Below are 25097 nucleotides of genomic sequence, written 5' to 3'. Positions count from 1 at the left end.
ATTCATGGTAACCTGGTTGAAATTCAGGAATTTAATTAAGGGGACAGAAATGGCCATTCCTACTGGGCTGTTTGCCTGTTGCTTAAAAGAAATCCTTCCTTGCAGGTAGCCAAGCGGGGGGAGGGGAAGAGGGGAATAGCACTGAGCTTTTTCGCATTTGGCTATTAGGGATCTTCTCTGCTACCAGCACGTAGTGTGGGGGAGGGGTAAAGGGATCATCCCACAGAATTGGAGGGGGGGATGGCTTCTGCTGTTGCATGTTAACAGGAAAGAAGCATCACTGAATGGGATTTGCTTGGTATTTGGGAAAGGAGGGCACTGTGTATATGAAGGCTGAAGAAGTCGAAAGACAATGGCTTACCATGGCCTCATGCAAGCTGAATTCTGATTCCCGGGCCTGCGTCTCTGAGATCTGTAACACCAGAGCCGCAGGCACTCAATATTAAGATGCAAAATGCGACCTTGTAGCGAAATCACATGTGCTCTATAAGGTGAATAGTGTTGTTCACTGTGAAAGAGTATAACCGTTGTTCTGTAAAATGTGTCTTTTTAAATGCTTCTCTCCCTCTTTTTCCCCCTCCCTCATGCAGCTGCACATTTTTCAAGCCTCCCTACTCCATCCTGAGGGCTATCTCAGATAAGGCGGAGGAAAAAGAAGACGCGAGACAAAATGTTCTCAGAAATCATGGAAGTAACCCGCAATGAAAGAGCTCATCTGAAGGAGTGGAAGGACGTGGTATCAAATTACAGGAAAGATGCCAGTGAACATGAGGACAAGAGGGACCAACGTGAGGATAGGAGGGACGAATGTGAGGATAGGAGGGACGCTTGAGATGAGCGGTGGCGGCAGGAAGATCAGCGGTGGTGGGATGCAACGCTGGGGCTGCTGTGTGATCAAACTGACATCCTCCAATGTCTAGTGGAGCTTCAGGAAGAGCAGCGGGGTCACAGAGTGCTGCTGCAGCCCCTGTGTAACCACCCTCACCACTCATCATGTTCCATGTCTTCCTCACCCAGACGTGTAAGAACGCATGGGGGAAGGCTTCGTGCACCCGCTCACTCCACCCCCGTGGATAGCCCAACCAAAAGGCTGTCATTACATTGAAATGTTTTTAGAAGCCTTTTCCTTCCCTACTATCCTCCTCCCAAACCACACCCGGGATACCTCATCAGTTCTCTGCTTCTTTTTATAATGATTTTTTATAATGACTCCCTCTTTTTATAATGACTTTTTAATAAAGAATACATGATTTTTAAAAGATAGTAACTTTATTTCCTTAAGCAAGCTGTAATCGAAGGGGGCGGGAGGGTGGGTTGCTTACAGGGAATGAGTCAATCAAGGGGGGAGGGTTCATCAAGGGGAAACAAACACAACAGTTACACCGTACCCTGGCCCGTGATGAAACTCGTTTTCAAAGTTTCTCTGATGCGCACTGCTTCCTGGTGTGCTCTTCTAATTGCCCTGGTGTCTGGCTGCGTGTAATCAGCGGCCAGGTGATTTGCCTCAGCCTCCCACCCCACCATAAAGGTATCCCCCTTAGTCTCACAGAGATTGTGGAGAACACAGCAAGCAGCAATAACAAAGGGGACATTGGTTTGACTGAGGTCTGAGCGAGTCAGTAATGTGCGCCAGCGCTCCTTTAAACGGCCAAATGCACATTCTATCACCATTCTGCACTTGCTCAGCCTGTAGCTGAACAGCTTCTGACTACTGACCAGGCTGCCTGTGTATGGCTTCATGAGCCATGGCATCAAGGGGTAGGCTGGGTCACCCAGGATAACTAGGCATTTCAACATCTCCAACTGTTATTTTCTGGTCTGGGAAGTAATTCCCTTGCTGCAGCCGTTTAAATAGAGTAGTGTTCCTGAAGACGTGAGCGTCATGAACCCTTCCTGGCCATGCCACGTGGATGTTGGTGAAACGTCCCTTGTGATCCACCAGTGCTTGCAGCACCATGGAAAAGTACCCCTTGCGGTTTACGTACTGGGTGCCCTGGTGCTCCGGTGCCAAGATGGGGATATGGGTTCCATCTATCACCCCCACATAGTTAGGGAGTTCCATTGCAGAAAAACAAACCAATATGACCTGCACATTTTCCAGAGTCACAACCTTTCGTAGCAGCAGCTTACTGATTGCTTTGGCTACTTGCATCACAGCAGCCCCCACAGTAGATTTGCCCACTCCAAATTGATTCCCGACTGACCGGTAGCTGTCTGGCGTTGCAAGCTTCCAGAGGGCTATTGCCACTCGCTTCTCCACTGTGAGGGCTGCTCTCATCTTGGTATTCTGGCATTTCAGGGCAGGGGAAAGCAAATCACAAAGTTCCATGAAAGTGCCCTTACGCACGCGAAAGTTTCACAGCCACTGTGGATTGTCCCACACCTGCAAAACTATGCGGTCCCACCAGTCTGTGCTTGTTTCCCAGGCCCAAAGTCGGCGTTCAATGGCTAGAACCTGCCTTATTACCAGCAGGATCTCCAAAGCGCAGGGGCCCGCGGTTTGAGAGAATTCTGTGTCCATGTCCTCATCACTCTCGTCGTCACGCTGTCGTAGCCGCCTCCTCCTCCTCGCCTGGCTTTGCAGGTCCCGGTTCAGCATAGACTGCACGAGAATGCACGAGGTGTTTACAGCGTCCATGATTGCGGTATTGATCTGAGCAGGGTCCATGCTTGCCGTGCTATGGCGTCTGCACAGTTCACCCAGGAAAAAAGGCACGAAACAGTTGTCTGCTGCTTTCACGGAGGGAGTGGTGAGGCTTTACCCAGAACCACCCGCGACAATGATTTTTGCCCCAACAGCCACTGGGATCTCAACCCAGAATTCCAAGGGGCGGGGGAGACTGTGGGAACTATGCGATAGCTACAGGATAGCTACCCACAGTGCAACGCTCCAGAAATCAACGCTAGCCTCGGACCATGGACGCACACCGCCAAATTAATGTGCCTAGTGTGGCTGCGTGCACTCGACTTTATACAATCTGTTTTACAAAACCGGTTTATGTAAAATCAGAATAATCCCGTAGTGTAGACATACTCTAAGATACTTCGGCTTCAGCTATGCAAATAGCATAGCTGAAGTTGCGTATAGTAGATCGATCCCCCCAACCCCAGTGTAGACCAGCCTTTAGCCAGGAAGGAATGGTGGAATGGTGTCCCCAGCCTCTCTTTGTCAGAGGGTGGAGATGGATGTCAGGAGAGAGATCAGTTGATCATCACCTGTTACCTCTGGGGTCCTGGCATTGGCCATTGTCAGCAGTCAGGATACTGGGCTGGTTGGACCTTTGATCTGATCCAGTATGGCCATTCTTATGTTCTTATGCCCCTTCAAGATCAATATCTTTGTGTTCTCCAATCCCTGCCTGTAAACACACTATCCTCTTTCACTACCGTGTGCTCCTTCTTCCAACCTCTTTGAACACCATGCTCTCTGCTCCCTCCCAGAATCTATGGGATTTATACTACGCCAATATCATGAAATCTGGGATCAGAATTGTAATATCCATTATCCCTTCTCCAAACATTCTTTTCCTCCCCCAGAAAATATAGCTGCTATGAATAAAAAATGGATCTGTATCAGAAACATTAAAAAATAAACAAAAAATTATACTCACTTCCATAATCTGTTGATATAGTAATGGTTTTCTGCACAACTGTATTCTCAAAATAGTATATAGTTCCACTGCATGTGTAATTCGTGTTGGGTGATAAATGTCTCAGTGTTTTCTGATGTTCTGTAATGGTTTGGTTATCATTCCCTATGTAAAAATGCAAAGTTTCATTAACACTTTTTCATAAACCCAGAAATTCTAGTTATAATTTTAGGCGGAATTTTCAAAAGAGCTCAACATTGGCCTAATCCGACAAAGTGGGTATTCACCCACAAAAGCTCATGTTCCAATACGTCTGTTAGTCTGTAAGGTGCCACAGGACCCTTTGCTGCTTTTATTGGCCTAATTTGACATTGAAGGTTGACTTCAGCAGGGGCAGTGCTACAGTAATGCTAAGTGCTTTTGAAAATCCCACCTTTCAATATTTTAATGTTTTACATTCATAATCTATTCCTTTTATTTTGATAGATATTAGATGAAAACCCTGTGATCAGTTTTCAAAAAGGGAGCTAAATACATGACTTGCATCATCTATTGTACTATACCTCCTTCATTTAAGATTAAAGGCTCTATTTTGGCAGTGGGGAGTTAAACACCTACCATTTTCCCCCCACCCCATACATCTTCCCTAAGGTTAGAGGGGCATGTTCTATTCAATGTATCCTGCTCAAAGATTATCAAGATAAACAACCATTTGTACACATCTTCCTTGGTGAAGAAAGTCTAGACATTATGAATGTGAATCTGGATTTCAAGTACAACCAATTACACCTCTATAACGCTGTCCTTGGGAGCCAAAAAATTTTGCCACATTAAAGGTGAAACCATGTTACATTGAACTTGCTTTGATCCGCCAGAGTGCACAGCCCTGCTTCTCACCCTCCCCCACCCCCCCCAACACGGTAAAGCCGGAGCACTGCTTTACTGTGTTATATCCAAATTTGTGTTATATCAGGTGGCGTTATATTGAGGTATATTGACTTTCAAGGTGGTTTCTTGTTTCTTTGATTCACTCAACACTATGAATTAATTGACTAAACTGATAAAAATGTAACATAGCAAAATTTATGTTTTTGTCAAAGTTGTCCAAAAAATTTGGCCAAAGCCAGAACAACAAATATAACTAAAGAGTTAAATTCTGGTCTTATTGAAGACAATGGGAGTTTTGCCATTTCCTTCAAATGGGACTAGGATTACACCCATAGTGTTACATTAAAATCAAAGAAAAGAATACAACAAAGATTTCCTTTAAAAATTGTTTAGTTAATATCAACTAAAATAAAAAATCAAAGCCCGGTACACTACTCAAAATCTGGAAGTGTAGCGCCTACTAGATTTTTCTCTAGTTTGTTTTTCATTTCAAGTATTATAATTTAGTGTGCATAACAGCTTTATCTTATCTTTGTTTAGAAGTTCCCCAATCCCTCAACTAGTTTACCATGCAAGTCACAGGAGAAATTAATAGAGCTGGTTGGGAAAATTCTGATTAAATATTTTTTCATCAGAATTTGTTGAAGTCAAACATTTTGCTGAAATGGTTGGATTTCAAGGAACTTCTGATGGAACTCAGGCAGGTTTTGAAACTGGCCCTTTGGACACCTGCCTGGTTTCCTGTCAGCCTGACAGGCTGCTGTGGAGCTTGAGTTTGTCAGGACCTCTCCACTGCTGCAGCCCATCTAACAAGTAGCTAGGCATCTTGGGGAGCATGTTTCATTTCAGAATTGCCACCATATTCATTGTTTCCAAAGTGAAAAATTGTGGGATTTCAGTTCTACCAAAATTTTCAAGGTTCTGGTTTTTGTCCCAACTGAGGGTGATTTTTTTTCTAAAACTGAACTGAAAATTGGTTTCTCAGAAGCTCTAGAAATTAATTATATCTGATGTGATAATTTAGAAGACAGGTTTTCTATGTGGCATTCAAAGTTCATAACAACCATCTGGTCATCAGTTAATATTCTCAGGTAAGGTCCAATAGTATATAGAATAGTATATATATTTTTTAGTTCCCATACAGCATCTACTGTCCATTCTCTGTCCCTCTTCTCATACTTGGTTTATGACAGAATGTCTTCACACCTCTGTATTTTTATAAATAGGCATTTTAAGTCTGCTCTAGTATCTCAGTTTATGCTGACACTTAGGATAAAAATGATATTTCTTGCTTTAAATTTGTCCATTCAAATCAAAACAAAAATAATTTAAAACTGTAACTTTTAAAAGGTACAAAAAGTTTCCTACCATTTTCACAGGAAAAAGTGTAGTTCAAAGAGCAAGAAGATCTGTTATTCCAACTCAATTTTACAGATGTATCGGTTATTTCATGGCTTTCCAAACTGTACCTAGCTCTATCTGTGAAAAAGGATTCATGTATTATATTATTGAGACATTTTTTGCAATATTAATTCTTTCCACACCAATTAATCATGTTCTTATTTGGTGACTCTACTGTTATATAAAATAAATACAAACAAATGACACCAAGTAATACATTAAAAAATTTAACCAAGAATTAAAGGATTAACCAAAAAAAATAAAGAGATTAAAAAATAATATAAATCTAACTGAGTGAAGTTAATGTTGGCCTTTGAAATTCTAAACCAGTAGTCCTCATGGAACACAAGGGATGTGACAAATTCTAATTTTCCAAATTCAAAGTTTCTGTTATACCACATTCAAAGATAACATAGTTAGATTTTTTTTTTACACAATGGCAAAAATTTATTTTTTACATTCTATCTTAATTTAAAAATGCCTGAAAATATTTTGCAAAAATTTTAAAACACAAAATCTTTTCTATAGAAAGACCAGATATGGAAAATTTCAGCCCATTTTTTCAGAAAATTATAGACAGGGAAAGACAAGGAGGCCCAGGAAAGCTGAACAACTTTATAGCTGCTCACACTCTGTTGAGTGCCAACTTTATGTGGGTGCAAAGGCGAGAGAAGAAGTTGCAAGAAACTTTTCCTGTCCCCCGTAAGGGCCAGACACATTCTTCTTGAAGAAGCTCCACTTCAACATATGGGAGTGTGACCTGCACAAAAGGAACAATCAGCTGCACAGCTTGAGGGGCGTAACAGCAGGTGCACTTCCTTGAAGTGCCATGGAGTTGAGAACAAATTCCTCCTCTCACTGCTTCAGGACAGAGCACCACTCATATTGCCTCTTATTATGGACTGTATTTAATGAGAAGAATTAGTCCTGAGTACATTTGGAGATGTGATAAATCCTTTGTAGAGAGTTCCAATGTTTCAGGGATTTGTTTTTCTAATATGTAGAATGTTGTGCACTGTAATGCATTCCAAAGGCAGAAATAAATTATTATTATTAGCCAGTGATGAAAGGGATGTATCCTATCATCGCAGGATGATGTAGCACTATCAACAAACAGGCTGAATTTCACCAAAAACAAAAAAATCTTTCCATACCTCCTCCATTATTATTAAAAAAAAAAACACACACACTTTAATTGTAACATTACTATTCACTTTTCTATTAAATAGTGTCTAGTACTATTGCTTATATCCATGATGGTTTTGTTCCTCCTTTCTTTTTCCCTTTTGAAACATGAAACCAGCTCCCTTTCTGCCTAACAAAAATAAAAATTTCAGGATTGAAGGCCCAGATCCTCAAAGGATCAAGTGATTTCAATGGAAGTTGGAGTCTAAATACCATTAACGATCTGACCTAAGTGATTTGGGAGACTAAATCTCATTTTCCAAAGTGGCTTAGGCACTTAGAAACCTAAATCTCATTGAAAATCAATGAGACAGAGATTCCTAAATCACTTATACTCTTTGGAAAATTTTACCCCAGATTAAATCTCCTCATTCTGCATCAGTCCTGAGACATACAGAGGACTGACCCACTAGGCCAGTATCCTGGCTATACAATAACTATCCCCATCCTGGTTATAAGCATGTGAAAAACAGAGTTGGCTATAAAGGAAACTGTTTTGGGAAACTGAGCTGTAGTGGTCATTCTCTATCTCTGACTAATACAGAGATCTGAGGGAAGAAGCGGGAGGATGTAACATATGGTTATGGGGATGAGAAGGCCAGCAGCAGATGAGGAAAGCTTCCATTGCTTGCTTTCACTGCAGATAACTCTGTACAATTGGACCTGATATAAAGGAGTCTTTTAGCTTGAAAGTGCAAGTATGGAGGCCATCTTTTCAAAAACTCATGCCTATTCTGTACTGTACATCTGAAGAGTTTATCAGATAGAATTTCCCCCACCATATCATGTCATTAAAGAATGTTTTGGTCTTCCTGCACTATGAGTCTAGAGATAAATGGGCATCATTTGGCAAGCTATATAGTGGAATGTAGAACACTAAATAAAAATATATTACATGCTACTCATACCACGCAATCTGCAAAACACCAGCCTGGACTACAGATAATATAATTAGGGTGCAAAGAATTAAAGAAAAAGCTCAATACACGTATGTCACTGAAAACATAATTACAAAGTCCAGTTTCTTGATCAACTGTCTCTTAAGCCATACACCTTGTGCCAAGAAATATTTAAAACACCACCCAGAGTTTGAAAACGCACAAGCCTAATCAAGAAACGTGCATTTCAAATGAAGATAATATTTAAGATATTTGAGGGGGCAATTTTTCAGGACTCCATGTATAATACACTATTTGTTCTTTGAGCATGTATACTGCATCACTATTATATCATTTTCATTGAATGGACATGGGAAGAGGTGTAAATCTGTGCTTTAATCAAAGATTAATAATACCAAATCTCAGAGTCTGAAGTCTAAGGGTACAAGAGAGGAATTTCCACCCCAAACAACACTTGGAGTCCACCCAGTCAAGCAGCAGATTTCTGAAACTCTGCATCAAGAACATAACACGATCTTTGCTAAATAAAACCTCATACTGAACAAAAAGCTATACTTACCAGGTGGGACATGAATTACACGTGATATGCTGTCGCATTCATTATATCTAACGGTAATGTTATATGCCTGACATTCCATAAGTCCTTCAATACTTTGGTCTTCTTTTTTCACGTTACAAGTGGAGTTGCAGGAAATATTGTATTCTCTCTTTTCTCCAGAAATGTACAACTTTGCAGTGACTGGGACTACATCACTGTAGTTATACATCACATTAAAATCAATTTTTTCTAACAGAAGGGGAGAAAATGTGAAAAATGGATCAACAACAATTTTTCTTACTTTTTTTTTTAATACTTCATTTAGAGAGTTACTGGTTCAACACTATATCCTGCTCTCCAACACAGTCTGTGCTTTAAAGGCCTCAAAGAAAATATTAGAGCTGGTTGAATTTTTTTTAACCAAAACGTTTTTCCTGTCAGAAAATGTAGTTTTGTCATAATAGAAAATTTCCACGGGAAAATGTCAATTTCAATTAATTTGTTTTCAATATTCCAATTGGATGAATCAAAACAAAAAAAATTTTGATTTGACATTTTGAAACATCAGTTTAAAAATTTTTTTTTATTTTGACATGTTGAATAATTTTGTGTGAATCAAAACTATTGAAATTTTCATTTCACTATTTCTGATTCAAAACTTTTCATAGTTATTCTTTCTGAGAAAATTTTTAATATTTTGACTTTTCATTCATAATCTGAAAGGAAGGTAGTTTTAAAATGTTAACATTTCCTGCAAAAGAAAATTTTCATTTTTTTAATTACTCCTGAAAACATCTGTTTTGGTGTATGAAACATGGAAATGTATTTTTCTACTCCCCTGATATAAGGAAACAAAACAAACCTGGTCTTTTGAAAATATATTGTTGCAGTACCAGTTAACTGCAAAAACATTGTATAGTCCAAACTGTCTACCAAATAATTAGATCTGGACTCCACCTATGAATTGGGGAAACTTGTCTAGTTTGAATTAGTGATCAGCCACTAAAATTTGCATTCATTTCCTCTCTCACATGATGTAAAATAAGATTATTGCAAAAAAAAAGCTTAGAAGGCCCATTGGTGTTGAATAAAACTAGACCTTTTTCTCCTTTAGGCAGACTCTGCTCCAGCACTGATGAGTACTTAATAGCAGCAGCCTAGTGCCCAGTAGGATGCCTCAACAGAATGGGAAATGGAGAGCAGAAAGTCAGAAACTTTGAGGAAGTTTAAAACAATTATTCTAAAATAGTAAGAAAGTTTAAAAAACAACCTGAGATAGGAGCTGATTTGGTTTATCTGAGCATTTAGCTGATATGAGTGAAGTGGAGAGAGTTTCTTTTTGGTTTGAAAAGTTTCATTTCACTTTTATTAAACATAACTTACCACAAGGTATTTGAGTAGTAGTTGGCACTATAGTAGTTTCTGGAAAAGAAAAGAAAAGAAAACAGAAAAACAAATGAATATCATAAGGCAGCTTTCTACATTCAGTTGTAGAGGACAGTGCAAAGCTCTGGTACATTCAGTGCAGATATTTGTATTTAGATCTTCAAAAGTATTTGAAAAAAGGAAGAAAATTCAATGAAATGTATGCAATAATTCCCACCATTTAACTAACTCTATTAGATACTATGCATTTCATTATTCCCCAGTGATATTGTTAATTGCAGATCATACTGCTCATTATAAATGGTTCTTAACTTTATTTTTACAGCAGGCGTCTGCAGACCACTGGTTGAAAACCACTGTTCTATGATAATGACAACCTTTCACGGACCCCTTAGACACAGTCTGAGGACACCCAAGCGTCTGCGGACCACAAGTTGAAAACCACTGAACCAGACTATATCTTTTAGAAAAAGATCCAATTTTGATTTAAAAATAGATCTGTCCAAAAAATAAGAATTCTATGTCACAAAAATTTTTTAGAAGTTTCAAAATCTGTTTTCATTCTGATGCAAAACAAAATGATACCTTCAACTTCCAGCCACTGATTATTGTTATGCCTTTGTCTCTTATATTAAAGAGCACTCTATTATGAGATATCTCTTCTCTCTGTACATGATTATAGACTGTGATCAGGTCACCTCTAAACCTTGTTTTTGATTAACTAAATAGCTTGAGATCCTATAGTCTCTTGTTGTAAGGCATTCAACTCTTCTCTGTATCTTATGCAATTTTTCAACGTCTTTTTTAAATTTTGGACCCCAGAACTGGACACAATATAGTGGTTTCATCAATGCCCTATACACAGGCAGTTTCACCTCTCTACTCCTGCTTGATATTTTCTTTATACATACAAATATTGTCTTAGTCCTTTTTTGCCATAATATTGTTCTGGAAGCTCATGTTAGAACGTGAATATGGCCAGACTGGGTCAGACGAATTGTCCATCTAGTCCAGTATCCTGTTTTCTGACAGTGGCCAGTGCCAGATGGTTCAGAGGGAATGAACAGAACAGGGCGATTTATAAAGTGATCCATCCCATGTTGTCCAGTCAGTCAGAGGTATAGGAACACCCAGAGAATGGGATTGCACCCCTGAACATCTTGGCTAATTGCTATTGATGGACCTGTCCTCCATGAACTTATCCATTCTTTTTTAACTCAGTTATACTGTTGGCCTTCACAACATCTCTGGCAGTGAATTCCACAGGTTGATTGTGTTGTGTGATGAAGTAGTTCCTTATGTTTCTTTTAAACTTGCTGTCTATTAATTTCATTGGGTTGCCCTAGGTTCTTGTGTTATATGAAGGGCTAAATAACACTTCCTTATTCACTTTCTCCACACCATTCATGATTTTACATACCTCTGTTATATCCCCCCTTAGTCATCTCTTTTCTAAACTGAACAGTCTCAGTCTTTTAAATCTCTCCTCATACGGAAGCTGTACTATACCCCTAATCAACATGCTCAGTTGTTTATGACGACTCCTAAGTCTTTTTCTGAGTCACTGATTTCCAGGATACAGTCACCCATTCTTATAACTAGAGCATATATTTTTTTTATTCCTAGCTGTTTAGAACCTTGTATTTGGCTGCATTAGAATGTGTATTATTTGATTGGGCCGAGTCTACCAAGCAATCTAAATTGCTTACACTGGTGACCTGTCTTGTCCTTATTTATCACTCCACAAAACTTTGTGTTAACTTCAAACTTTATCAGCAATGATTATATATTTTCTTCCAGATTATTGATAAAAATATTAAATTTTATTGGAGAGATAATTGATCCTTGCAAGACCCAGGTACAAAAACCCTCCTTAGCTGAAAATTCCCCATTAAACATGTTTGCAGATTTATCAGTTAGCCATCTTTTAACCCATTTAACATGTGTTTTATTAATTTTATACAGTGATAAGTTTTTTTTTTAATCAGAATGTTGTATAGTACTAAGTCAAACACTTTACTGAAATCCAAGTATACTTTATCAGCACAGTTATGTTATCAGCCTAACTTGCAATCTTGGCAAAAAACAATATTAACTTGACAGGACTTATTTTACAATACCAATCAAGATGATTTAATTATATTTCTATACTTGAATTCTTTATTGATGGAGTCCCATATCAGCCATTCCATTAGCTTGCCTGGGATTAATGTCAAGTCATCTAGCCTATTTTAACCTGGCTTTGGCACAATATTGGCTTTGGCACAATATTTGTCTTTGGCACAATATTGGCTTTCTTCTAGTCTATTGGAACTTCCCCAGATTTCCAAGTCTCCTTAAAAATTAACATAGGAGGTGAGAACTCCTGAGCCAACTCTTTTAAAACTCTTCGGATGCAATTCATCCAAGTGCATGAATAACTTACGTGATTAGTGTCATTGACTGTAAATGTATGTGAATGAAGTTACTTACATGCATAAGGCCTACTTACATGCATAAGTCCCAGCAGACTAGTTATTTAGTGAAACAACCTGTAAGCAGGATCGGTGTTAGGGTTTCTCGCACCCTAAGCACACAGCCATTTTGCTGCCCCCCATGCTGATCCCGCAGCTCCGGTGGAGCTGCCGCAGTCATTCCTGTGGAGGGTCTGCTGGCCCGCGGCTCTGGTAGAGCTGCCGCAGGCATGCCTGCGGGCGGTCCACCGGAGCCGCGCGAGCAGCCTACCGTCCGCAGGCCTGATTGCGGCAGCTCCACCGGAGTCATGGACCAACGGACCCTCTGCGGCAGGTGAACTGGAGCTGCCTGCTGCCCCCCCAGCAAAATGCCGCCCCCCGAATAATCCTGGCGCCCTAGGCGATTGCCTAGGCTGCCTAAATGATAGCGCCAGCCTTGTCTGTAAGTCTTCTAAAACCATGAAACAAATCTATGGGATCTGATCCTGCACTCCTCCTTCACTTGGGCAAAACTTCTATGGATACCCATAGGAGATTTGTCTGAATAAGGAGTTCAGGGTTTAGCCTTGATTTATATTACTCCTTAGAAAATAAGGTTAACTTTCCACTTGGCTGACAAGAAGTGAATCTGGCCTCTTTTACATCAGTTAACTCTTATGTTAGGAGTAGTAAGCATCCTAAGAGATTTTAGTTTAATGCAATTTTCTGCAGTTGAATCTGTAGAATAAATCACTTGTTAGGTTTAAAAAAAAATACTCAAAGTCACTTCAGTGCCCTCATTCTAACACATTTCCCATGCATGCAGTGTTAGGATTGCCAGAACTGTGTGCAGGTTTGTCACCTGGTATGAGAGTGAGAGTAGTCAAAGTGGTTTTTGAGGAAGGCTGAGAAATGTTTGCTTGAGTGCTGGTTGGAGTATGGTTCACGGATGGTGAAGTGGCATGCAAGCGTGGCGGATTGGAAGTATCTGCAAGGACAGAACAAATTAGTATTAGAAAGCGCGTTCACTGTTTCATATAATCATATCATAAACGTCTTGGATTATGTACTTTCTTCTTGTAATTATCTTACCAAAAGGTTGAGCAGAGCTGCAAGAAAGGTTGTTTTAGTATTTCCATTAAAGAACATAACAAGAATCTTTAACTAGAATTCACAATATCAGGACTCTTTTGTATGTCAATCAGTTCTCAAATATATGGGGCATAATGAAGTCAACAGAAGCTTTGCCCGAATAAGGGTTGCAGGTTTTATCCCATTGTGTAAACATAGCTTTGCCCATAGTTCTTATCATAAGGCACAATTCCACAAGCACTGCTAAGCATAGTGCTTACACCCATGATACTCCTTATGGCAAAGCACTACCTTCAGCAGTATGTGTTTGCCAGGTCAGGTATGCCACTTACAGTGCCTTGGTATTTATTTCATTGCTTAGAAACCATCACTGTCTGTTTTATCAGTTCTGTATTGGGCCAGTTCCTGCAGCTTTTGCTTTGGCAAAACTCTCATTGACTGCAGGAAGAGTTTTGCCTGAATAATGACTGTAAGATCAGGTCACATTCTGGAAATAAAACACAGAAACACCTTGTGGTCCTGGGTCAGTTGTGAAGTTTAGGAACATTTTCAGTTTGTTGAGCAGTAAGTGTGATAAACTGCCAAATTACACAATTTTCTCCATGTGCAGCTCAAGCAATTGTATTAAAGCCAACCTGGGGAATCTAAAGGAATACAGCAAACCTGATGGTTTATATGTGGTGGTAGCAGGAGTGAGTGAAGTAAGGGCAGCAGTGCTGCTGTGTGGCTGATTGCTGGATCCAAAGGAAGAGTTTGAGTCTTCATGAGTGCTGACGTTTGTGCTGCTTGTTGGAATGATGCCTGTTGTAAGGAAGTACAATAGTTCTGTTAGTGCTTCCTAACATATCAGGTGCAGACAATGACAACAAAGTCACATGGAAACAAGGTATCTATTCCTGAATAGATAATGTTAAAAGAAGGAAAACTAAGACCATATATTTTAGGCAGTTATACAATTTCACTTTGTTTCTTATATGTAAAGCCAAAAGTAAATATATAAACATGCATTCTATATGAAATGAAACCAGAGTTGCAAGCATCTGAATTCAGAACCTAAAGCGTTCAATGCCCTCAGTTCTCACTGGGCTTGACACTGCTGTAGCTGAGCTTTGTGTTTTACGAAATGGTCATTGTCGGAGAGAGAGAGAGAGACAGAGAGAGAGAGAGAGAGAGAGACAGAGAGGTTTACCCTTGTAATTTTAATAACTGTTCCAAAACAATAATATAAATGTCACTATTAGTTTCTAATACTCTCTTATGTATAAAACCAATGTATAAACTAATCTATTGTCCCAACTCACTTGAATAACCCAGTAAGGATCAGATTCTGTTGGTAAATGCTTTTATAGACATTGTACAAGTGTGCACAAGGTCATACATCCCAGTCAGTGGAGAAGCCAAGGAACAGAAGTTGGGAATCCTTACTCTCAGTCCCCTGATCTAACCACTGCACAGCACTCTCAGAGGACATAAAATCTTCTCCAGGATTCTCAGTTGATTCATATTCTTTAGACTGGTTTGAAAGAAGTTATGAATAAATGTATGTCCAAAAATGGCATGTAATCTGTATTCATTACTTTGACTCTTTGAATAGGGAAATGGAAGCTAAAATTCATCTCTTGAAATACCTGTATGTAATATATACCTATAAATAACCTAAAGGACCACTGGATGTCATCATTGCTTCACAAAAGGAAAAATAAATAAACCAGGTTTTGTCTAATAAGAAATCATAACTTCTAACCTGTTTTTTTTTCATTTCAAGAGATTTGGCATCTTGGTTCCACTTTTGTCCAACTCTATTGTCTGTTTTTCATCTTCTGCATCACAGTTGCCAACTTTCATGTGGAAAATAAGCACCCTGACTTTCACAATAAGCCAAAAATCAAGCTAATTCCATTTCAAAACAAGGCCAAAACAAGCCAATCCCTAAGAACCCCAACAGTCTATATGACTAGATTCCCCTGGTGTGCAGTCTGGGACTGTGGTGAGCCGGTTGTGCACCACTGACTCTCCCCCGCTCCTTTGCTTACCTTGCCCCTTGCCCCTGCTTGCAGGGAGCGAATCAAAAAAATGAAGCAACAAGCTACAACAAGCTAGAAGCCAAATAAGCAACAAGCTACAAGCCAAAAACTAGCCAACAAGCAACTCAAAAGCCAATTAAGCTAAAAGCAAACCCAATTTCCATGTTTTTTACGCGGGTTTGGCATGTCTGTTCTGCATGTCTAAAAAGCATACTGATACCTCTCATTGTACTGTTCTACTGCTATTTCAGTCCCCCTATAGTGTTTCTGGGTCTTCAGCCCCAGTTTCACTGTTGTTTCTCTCATTCTGAGCTGTGACCTCTTAACTCTTTGTTTGCAGATAATGATAATATGATTTTGTAAGTGTGTGGTAAAGTTCTATTATAGGATGAAGAACTTAAATTCTCTTATTTGTGCTATATTTATATTACTGGTTTTTTACTGTATAGATCTGGTCCCAAGCCAGTGAATTCAGTGGAAAGACTTCAGTGGGCTTTGGATTCTTTTTTAAATTCTATTGGGGTTTTCTGTAATTTTTGTAAAAGTTTAACTCTGCTAGGTCAGATAAATGTGGAAACACTATCTGGAAGTAAAAAAAGACCAAATAATTATGAACACATTTTCTGTTTAAACTAGGGATAGTTCAGTGGTTTGAGCACTAGCCTGCTAAACCCACGGTTGTGAGTTCAATCCTTGAGGAGACCACTTAGAGATCTAGGGCAAAAATTGGTCCTGCTAGTGAAGGCAGGGGGCTGGACATGCTGACCTTTTGAGGTCCCTTCCAGTTCTAGGAGATTGGTATATCTCCAATTATTACCTATTATTATTTTTATTAATAATTTGTATTACAATCATGCCTGGAGGCCAAGGCTCCATTGTGTTAGGCACTGTAGCAACATATAACAAAGACTCAGTCCCTGCCCTGAAGAACTTACAATCTAAATGAATATGTTAAGTGAATGAGATATGTTCAGTGAAATACATTGTGACAAAGTTCCTCCTCTACCTTGGTGGGTCCTGCGCTTATTGGCAGATTTGCTCACCTCAGTGATCTCCCCCACAGTCTGGATCAACTCCTCCTGTATCTGATCAGGAGTTGGGAGAAACCCGGGCCCGCCCTCTACTCTGGGTTCCAGCCCAGGGCCCTATATTTGCTGCTGTCTATAGTACCTCTTGTAACAGCTCTGTGACAGCTACACCTCCCTGGGCTACTTCCCCATGGCCTCCTCCAAACACCTTCTTTATCCTCACCACAGGACCTTCCTCCTGGTATCTGATAACGCTTGTACTCTTTAGTCCTCCAGCAGCACACCCTCTCACTCTCAGCTCCTTGTGCCTCTTGCTCCCAGCTCCTCACATGCACTTCCTCTCCTCTGGCTCCACCCCATCTGACTGGAGTGAGCTCCTTTTTAAATCAGGCACCCTGATTAGCCTGCCTTGATTGGCTGCAGGTGTTCTAATCAGCCTGTCTGCCTTAACTGGTTCTAGCAGGTTCCTGATTACTCTAGTGCAGACTCTGCTCTGGTCACTCAGGGAACAGAAAACTACTCACCCAGTGACCAGTATATTTGCTACCTCACCCTCGCGTCCCGCCCCGATACCAAATGGCGGGACCTCCTGCCGCCTCTCGAGGGTGAGGAGCCCCGGTGGGCCAGCTTGTACTCTGCCCTGGTCCCGAGGCCCATCGGGGATATCAGTTGGCGGCTCCTTCACGGAGCCGTGAGCACGGGCGTGTACTTGGCGCGGTTCACATCTGTCCCTAGCACCTGCCCTTTCTGTGGTGAGAAGGAGACCTTGGCGCACATTTATTTGGAGTGTGCCAGGTTGCAGCCCCTGTTCCGGCTCCTCCTGAATATTTTCCTGCGTTTTTGGTTGCACTTTTCCCCTCACCTTTTTATCTACACGCTCCCCATCCGTGGCCCCACGAAGTCGCGGGATCTCCTTCTCAACCTCCTCTTGGCCCTGGCCAAACTGACCATCTACAACTCCAGGGAGAGGAGGTTGGCCGACGGGATTTCCTGCGACTGTGGGGCCTATTTCCGTTCCTCTGTCTGCTCACGCATCCGGGCAGAGTTCCTCTGGGCGGCGTCCACTGGCTCCCTTGACGCCTTCGAGGAGCAGTGGGCGTTGTCCGGGGTTCTCTGCTCGGTGTCCCCATCGGGTTCCCTTCGTTTAGCCCTATGACCTCACTCCCGATCCTGTTTTTTTCATTAGTTGTCCCCCGTAATTATTTGGTGTCCCAGACCTGTGGGTCCTCCCCTTAGGCTGGGGGGAGGCCCTTTAGAAGTGGGCAGGCTTCGCCCGCCCACCCCCGCTGGATGCCAATAGGACCAGTATATTTGCCCTCTACCAGACTCCTGCACCCTACTGGCCTGGGTCTGTCACAACATGTAAATCCCAAATTCAGACAAAAGCAAATTGGTTCATTTGGTTCCTCCTTTTTAAACCAGTCTATATTATTTCACCTGTGATCTCACTATTCTAAATGTAAAGGCATTAAACAATCTAGAAGATAATACTTGTACACACAAAGCATATTGGAAGTGAACACAACCACAATACAAGCAAATTTCATAGATAAGTGTTGCAGTTCTGTAAGGAAAGTAAAAATAGTTCTCTTACCAGTTTCAGTAGAGGTCTGCATTAGCCCTAAAAGGAATAAAAACAGGAGTAAATACGGTATGTCAAGAGAACGTTATACACTTTTGTGTCCATACATTAAGGCCTCAATCCTGCAATCAGATTCATGCAAACAGATCCTTGCCCCATGCAGGAGAAGAGCTTAGGGCCCTGACTCAATAAGGTATGTGAGCACATGCCTGACTTTAAGCACATGAGCAGTCCTGGAGAAGGCAATGAATAAGTTGCAGCATACAAAAAGCACATGCATTCTAGGCTCTTTAGTTCCTGTGATTTATTTGGAAGGCAGCTGATTAACCTGTATCACTGACCTCTCTCTATGTGCCTCACATGCTCAGCACATGTCAAAAGTGTGCAACTCTTAAACAGCTCTGAAAACTGAGAACTGGAAGCACGTAGATCAGGAAAGGGGTTGGTGAAGCATGGTGATAAAAACCTATAATTATATTGGTTTTATGATGTTACCTGTCACTTTGCAACTTAATTTCTATATATATTTGTTTATACTAAAATTTGGAAACATTAATCATATTTGATTTAAGCAATAAAAACAAAACAATGTTTCTGGAACATTCACAAATTAAGATGTACTATAATGGGCCAGAGCCTCAGCTGGTGTAAATCAATGTATCTCCACCTAAGTCATTGGAGCTGGCTAGATTTACACCACCTGAGGATCTGGCCCAATACTCCTGAGTAACACTAACTGGTGCTATACCAAAGAGCGCTTTTCAGTTGTCCATGGGGAGAGGAGAACCATTCTTTTCTTCCCAACTTCACATTGACTGCTTCTGGACTTCCCCTGTAATCTAAAAAGATTTTTACCTTGGAGGTCACTCAACCCATTGTAATAAGATTTTTGGGGGGAATTATCTTGTAGTTTGATATTGGTAGTCTGGGATTCTGATGGAATGGGCGTGGGATGGAGATTTCCCAAAGATGTTTGTAACTAGAGGTGAAATGGTTTTCTCAGGTGTAGAGGATGTAAAAATGGAAGTTCAATACCAGTCTATATAACCCTATAACACCTGGTGATACATAACTGACAGGAACTTAACTGTGAAATGTACAGTATAAATAATAATTGTCTTTATTCTGTCATGCTTTCTTTAATCCAGAATGTGAATTCAAGGCATGAGACACTGAGCTCCATTATTTCATCCAGGTGCTTAGTTATCTGTCATGCAGTACATTGACTACCGTAGAACAACATGTACTATACAAGAGACAGGTTAAAACTAGAATTAGTTTAATTTGTTAATTCTCTGTGACAGGCTGTGACACCTGAGCCAAGGAAACCTCCACATCTGAGTTGGAGTTCAAGCACTTGGGAGGCAAAGGTAGAATGAGAACTCAAACAATGCCTGATGCCTTTAAGGCCATATTTGTCTAAATGTGTATATATAAAGAAGACTTCCCTCAGCTGTGGGCCTCAGCTATAGTACAAATATATGATGCTGAGCCCAATCCTTTCCAGGGCCTCCGTGGGTTTGTTCACCATACCACACCGCCATATTGGTATTTTTGGTAAACAGCCTACAATGAAATATTCCAGGTTCACTGTTAGGAAATGTAGCTTTAAAAGCATCAGGACTATGGGTCAAATTTTACAATATGGCTGCCTAAATTGCACCTGCACCTGCACATGCTCATGTTTTTATGCATGCAAAGTGGATAATTATGCATGCACTTACCTGTCGTGCACGCACAAACCCTATGGATACAATTAGCAATAGGTGTGTGCATTTGAGAATGTGGCCCTGTGTTTCTAAGAAAGAAATTACATTAAATTGGCTATTAGCCAGGATGGGCAGGGACGCAAAACCATCCTCTAACGTGTTCCTAGCCTCTGTTTGCCAGAATCTGGGAATGGGCAACAGGGAATGGATCACTTGATGATTACCATGCCTTCTGGGGCACCTGGCATTCGCTACTGTCAGAAGACAGGATACTGGGCTAGATGAACCGTTGGTCTGACCCAGTATGGCCATTCTTATGTTCTTATGTTTTAAGCTTTAAGAGTCTGATTCTCATTTACGTAAAGCCTCTTTGCATTTTGTTCTGGCAGCATCAAGATGTCTTAATGTAAATGAGAATCAGATACTAAATATACCAAGGGTATACAAATATTTTGAAATATTTTCCTAATTTAATTATTTAATGTACTATTCATGTGAGGTAAGCCAGTGTGAACAACTGTAAATGACTGTTGTAACATCTGTGTGGTGAAGCTGGATGTCAGTTCAGGGAAAACAAGCTGAGAACAAAACTGTGCCCCATGTTTCACTTTTACCTTCATTGTCGCCTGCAGATGAGTGTGCAGTGAAGCGTGCAGGTAGAGGTGATGTGCTTGTGGGCATGGGAGAATTTATAGTTGTTTCTCCTGTCACGTGAGGGGAAAAATATTATTAATTGAATAGTGTACATAGCAAAAAAGTACAATTTAAATAGGAAAAAAATGTCAGCTGCCATTAGTTTTCCAGCTAGGACCATATTTCTTATTACAGCATTGATTACAGTGGGATAACTTCACGATGCTCTCTTATATTATATGTACACAACAAGAAGGCAGAGGTGTATAATGCCTATTTTGCTTCAGCCTTCACTAAAAAAGGCAAATTGTGACCAAATATTTAACACAATTAATATTTACAACAAGGGACATGACAAGCAAGTCAAAATAGGGAAAGAACAGCATAAAGAATATTTAGGTAAGTTAGATGTATTCAAGTCATCAAGGGTCTGATGAAATTCGCCTTCGGGTACATCAGGAACCAGCAGAAGCAATCTTGAAATCAGTAGTGATTATCTTTGAGAATTCATAAGGATGGGTTACATCCCGGAGGACTGGAGAAGGGCAAACATAGTACCTCTGTTTAAAAACTGGAGACAGGGGGAGAAGACCTGGGGAATTATAGACTAGTCAGCCTAATTTTGATACCTGGAAAGATACCGGAACAATCAATTTGTGAGCACCTAAAGGATAATAGGATTGTAGGTAATAGACAACATGGGTTTGTCAAGAACAAATTATGCCAAACCAACCTATTTTCCTGCTTTTACAAGGTTACTGGACTAGCGCATGGGTAGAAGCCACACAGGAGATATATCTTGTTTTTAGTAAGGCTTTTGACCCTGTCCCGTAACATTCTCATAAGCAAACTAGGAAAATGAGATCTAGATGAAATTACTCTAAGATAGGGGCACAACTTGTTGAAAGACTGTACTCAACGAGTAATTATTAATGGTTCACTGTCAAACTGAGGGACATATCTAGTGGGGTTCCCTAGGGGTCTCTCCTGTGTCTGGTACTATTTGACATTTTCATTAATGACTTGGATAGCGGAATGGAAAGCATGCTTATAAAATGTGTGGATGACACTAAAATGGAGGAAATTGCAAGTACTTTGAAGGACAGAATTAGAATTCAAGATGACCTTGAAAAATTAGAGAATTGGTCTGAACTCAAGATGAGATTTAATAAAGACAAGTGTAAAGTATTACACTTAGGAAAAATCAAATACACAACTAGACAATGGGGAATAACCGGCCAGGCAGTAGTACCACTCAGAAGGTGCTAGGGATTATACTGGATTACAAAATGAACATGAATCAACAATGTGATGCAAGAAAAAAACTAATATTCTAGGGAGTATTAATAAGAGTGTCACATGTAAGACACAGGAGGTAATTGTCCACTCTACTCAGCACCGATGAGTCCTCCGCTGGAGCACTATGTCCAGTTTGGGGCGCTACACTCTAGGAAAGGTGTGGACAAACTGGAGAGAAACCACAAGAGAGCTACAAAAAGTGTTAAAAGTTTAGAAAACCTGATCTATAAATAAAGGTTAAAAAACGTGGGCATGTTTTATCTTGAGGAAAGACTACTGAGGGGGGAACCTGCCTCAGTGCAGGGGCCTAGACTAAATGACCTCTTGAGCACCCATAATGTTTTCTGACTTCATTGGAGCTGTGGTCCTTCATCAGCTCTAAAAGTCAAGTTCCATATTTACATGCCTAAATTCACATATATATCTTCCAAGAAGGCATTTGGTCTTGCTTTGAAGATATCAAGAGATGGAGACTCCACCACTTCCCTTTGTTTGTTCCAATGTTTGTTCCAATGGCTAGTCACCATTACTCTTAAGAAATTGTGCTTGCTTTCTAATTTGAGTTTGTCTGGCTTCAGCTTCCAGCCATTGAGTCTTATGCCTTTCTCTGTCAGATTAAAGAGCCACTATCCACAAAAAGAACAGGAGTACTTATGACACTTAGAGACTAACATATTTATTTGAGCATAAGCTTTCATGGGCTAAAACCCACTCCTGTTCTTTTTGTGGATACAGACTAATAAGCTGCTACTCTGAAACCTGTTGTTTAGTACCCAGTAATTTCTCCCTGTGAAGATACCGCTACACAATACTCAAATCTCTCAATCTTTTTTTTGACAAGTGAAACTGATTGAGTTCTTTAAGTCTCTCACTGTAAGGCATTTTTTCCAGTCCTCAAATCTTTTCATGTGTCTCTTTTCCACACCCTTCCAAATTTTTCAACAGCCTTTTTAAAATGTGGAGCCAGTATTGTAGGACAGGTTTCATCAATGGATACAGTGCTTTATACAGATGACTACAGGTGCCTTTAGGCCTTTAGATGTCCTAAGAGCCTTGAATTCAGTAAAATTAGTATTATGAGGGAGGGAGGGAGACAGAAATAAATGACCCTGGTGGTCTGAGTGTAAAGCCGACAGACCCCAGTCATCAGCGGGTGGGTTTGAACCAGGGATCTCAGGAGTTTAGTGCATGGGTCTCTACCACAGGAGCTAAAAGCCAACTCGCTGTTACTTAAGGCTGTAAAGCAGACTCAGTAATTTCTCTCTAAGTGGTCTTGATGCCACTCGATGGGACAGAGCACCACATTCAGAAGGTGTGGGGGTTACATGAGCAAGTCAAGTAACAGCAGGATGAGCACACTTTGGAGAAGAACAGGAACAACCAAAATACCACTTAAGTCTCAGTCCTTCACATCTGAAGGCTTTATTGTCTTCCCCCTTACACACAAGGGTCCAAATTGGATTCTAGTCTCCAGCACAGAGGCTCACCATAGGCAGACCTTCAGAGACTCAAAGGGATTTCTCCTCATTGACCTGACAAGCAACATCATAATAGTTCAGCTGCTCAAAAGACGCTACAAGTTCCACAATCCATCTGGGCAGTTTAAAAAAAAACCCCAAAATGTAGCCACCAAATTGAAAGAAGGCACCCCAGGAAAATGCTCAGTTGCTAAGTGGAACTTTGAAAAAGTTCACGTACAGTAAAAAAAATGAGACAGAGAAAGAAACCAGAGGTGAAATCCTGACTCCAGCGAAGTCAATGATAAAAGCTCCCATCAACTTCACTGGGGCCAGGATTTCACCCTAGGTCTTTTTTTATTAACATTTGTAAAAAGCCAATAACTTAGTGTATTAGAGCAGATGTATTAGCTAGAACTAAAATAAAACTGGTAGAAAAATAATGCTGAAACAGCCATCCTAGTACTAATGTGTATGAGTAGGATTTTTCTAGTGGGTTCATTCCTGTTATCCACCATACAGCACCACCATAGATACTCCAAAACCACTTGCACTTCTCACTGCTATTAAGGCAGTAATGTTTGAATCTCAGCAAGCTCAGAGACTGGGTACAGACACATATCCAAAAGTATAGATGCTCATCTGAACTATCCAAATCTCTTGAACATGCATATCTACTGCGTATGGATAGGCAGCTACTTTATTAACATTTGTATACATGCAATACATGAACAAAATTGGAAATCTTATGAGATAAGACAGCAAATCTCGACCTGTAGATTAGAATATGCCTTTAAATGTTTTAAATTACATATTTGAGCTCTACGGTTTGGTCACTTTCAAGCAGATTACTTATTCTTCATAAACTATTCCAAAATCTAATTTTGTTTCAAAGTATTAATTTGGTTTTAGCCTTGAACCCAAATTTCACATTCTTTGAACTTTCATAGTAAAGGTAGAACTCCAATTGAACGCATGTTTGCAGAAACTGAATAAGGAGTTGCAAACCAAGTCAAAGCGAAATTCTATTTAGAAGGTATTGAAATGCCCACAATGAGTTCTTCTCTCTATTCATCCATCTCCAGTGTAAATATGATGAAGATATGCTCAGACACTCTTAAGCTGTAGTGCTTCAAGAGAGATATAATCTGTTGATCTGAGCACAAGATGGAACCAGAAATCACTGAGTTCTAATCCTCTCTGTGACACTAGCTCCTTTTGTGACTTCGGCAGATCTCTTAACCTCTCTATGCCTCTAAAAATGTGGAATAAATGGTACTAATTTAACTACCATTCAGGGATGTTTGAAGGATTCATTAATTGTTTGTAAATCTCTTTGATGATGACTACTGCTAAGTATTATTATTAAACAGCTTTACTACAGATGATGGTAATAGTGCTATCTTTCCTTTTCTTGTATTGTTCTCTGAACAGATTATTGTGGCAATTTTATGACAAACATTCTGTATGCCGCATATTTTCTTTTTAATTTAATTTATTATAGTAGCAGAATAAGATTCAGCTAGTATTAACTCAGTAGGTGGCACCATAACACCAAAAAACTCTCAAACATTGTGCAGTTGTATCTCCTGTTATAATCCTGTTGTGAGATACCAGACAAATTGAATATCTCCTTTTAAAAAGATGAAAATGGAGATCACAGGGTACTTGATCTTAAAATAACATTACTCCAGTCCAATACATGTATTTTTACCATGAATTTACTTTTCCTAACGTGATACACTACAATTCAAAATATTTCAGTGACTGTACTGGCAAAATCATGCTTGAAGTCACAACTTTCTGCCCCTGGTCATATCAATCAGCAAGCATGTTTCTAAAATTCATAGCTGGAATGAAACTCAAGGATATCTCCAAAGCTTTAAGTTGTTCTGAATACAAAAAGTACAATATGTTGTAAGAAAGTCTGACAATCACTGAGACATTAAGGGAT

General features: G+C 40.1%; 1 protein-coding gene across 6 annotated transcripts in view; it reads right to left on the bottom strand.

Moving 5' to 3' along the window:
- The window catches only part of PTPRC (protein tyrosine phosphatase receptor type C), a 110490-nt gene that overhangs the window by 47008 nt on the left and 38385 nt on the right, over positions 1–25097 (bottom strand). The window contains exons 3-10 of one of the 6 annotated variants that reach the window (XM_050961366.1): positions 20369–20458; positions 18058–18084; positions 14075–14212; positions 13182–13307; positions 9885–9923; positions 8523–8750; positions 5847–5957; positions 3612–3755 (exon numbers count right to left, since the gene is read on the bottom strand). In XM_050961366.1, the coding sequence (XP_050817323.1) occupies positions 3612–3755; positions 5847–5957; positions 8523–8750; positions 9885–9923; positions 13182–13307; positions 14075–14212; positions 18058–18084; positions 20369–20458 (903 nt within the window). The remainder of the gene's footprint in view (positions 1–3611; positions 3756–5846; positions 5958–8522; positions 8751–9884; positions 9924–13181; positions 13308–14074; positions 14213–18057; positions 18085–20368; positions 20459–25097) is intronic. The other 5 variants (XM_050961368.1, XM_050961367.1, XM_050961370.1 and 2 more) reach the window with 5 other exon arrangements.

This window comes from Gopherus flavomarginatus, chromosome 7 (assembly GCF_025201925.1).
Source record: "Gopherus flavomarginatus isolate rGopFla2 chromosome 7, rGopFla2.mat.asm, whole genome shotgun sequence".
NCBI lineage: Eukaryota > Metazoa > Chordata > Testudines > Testudinidae > Gopherus > Gopherus flavomarginatus.
The sequence above is the reverse complement of the archived record's forward strand: the minus strand, read 5'-3'. Positions and strand labels throughout refer to the sequence as shown.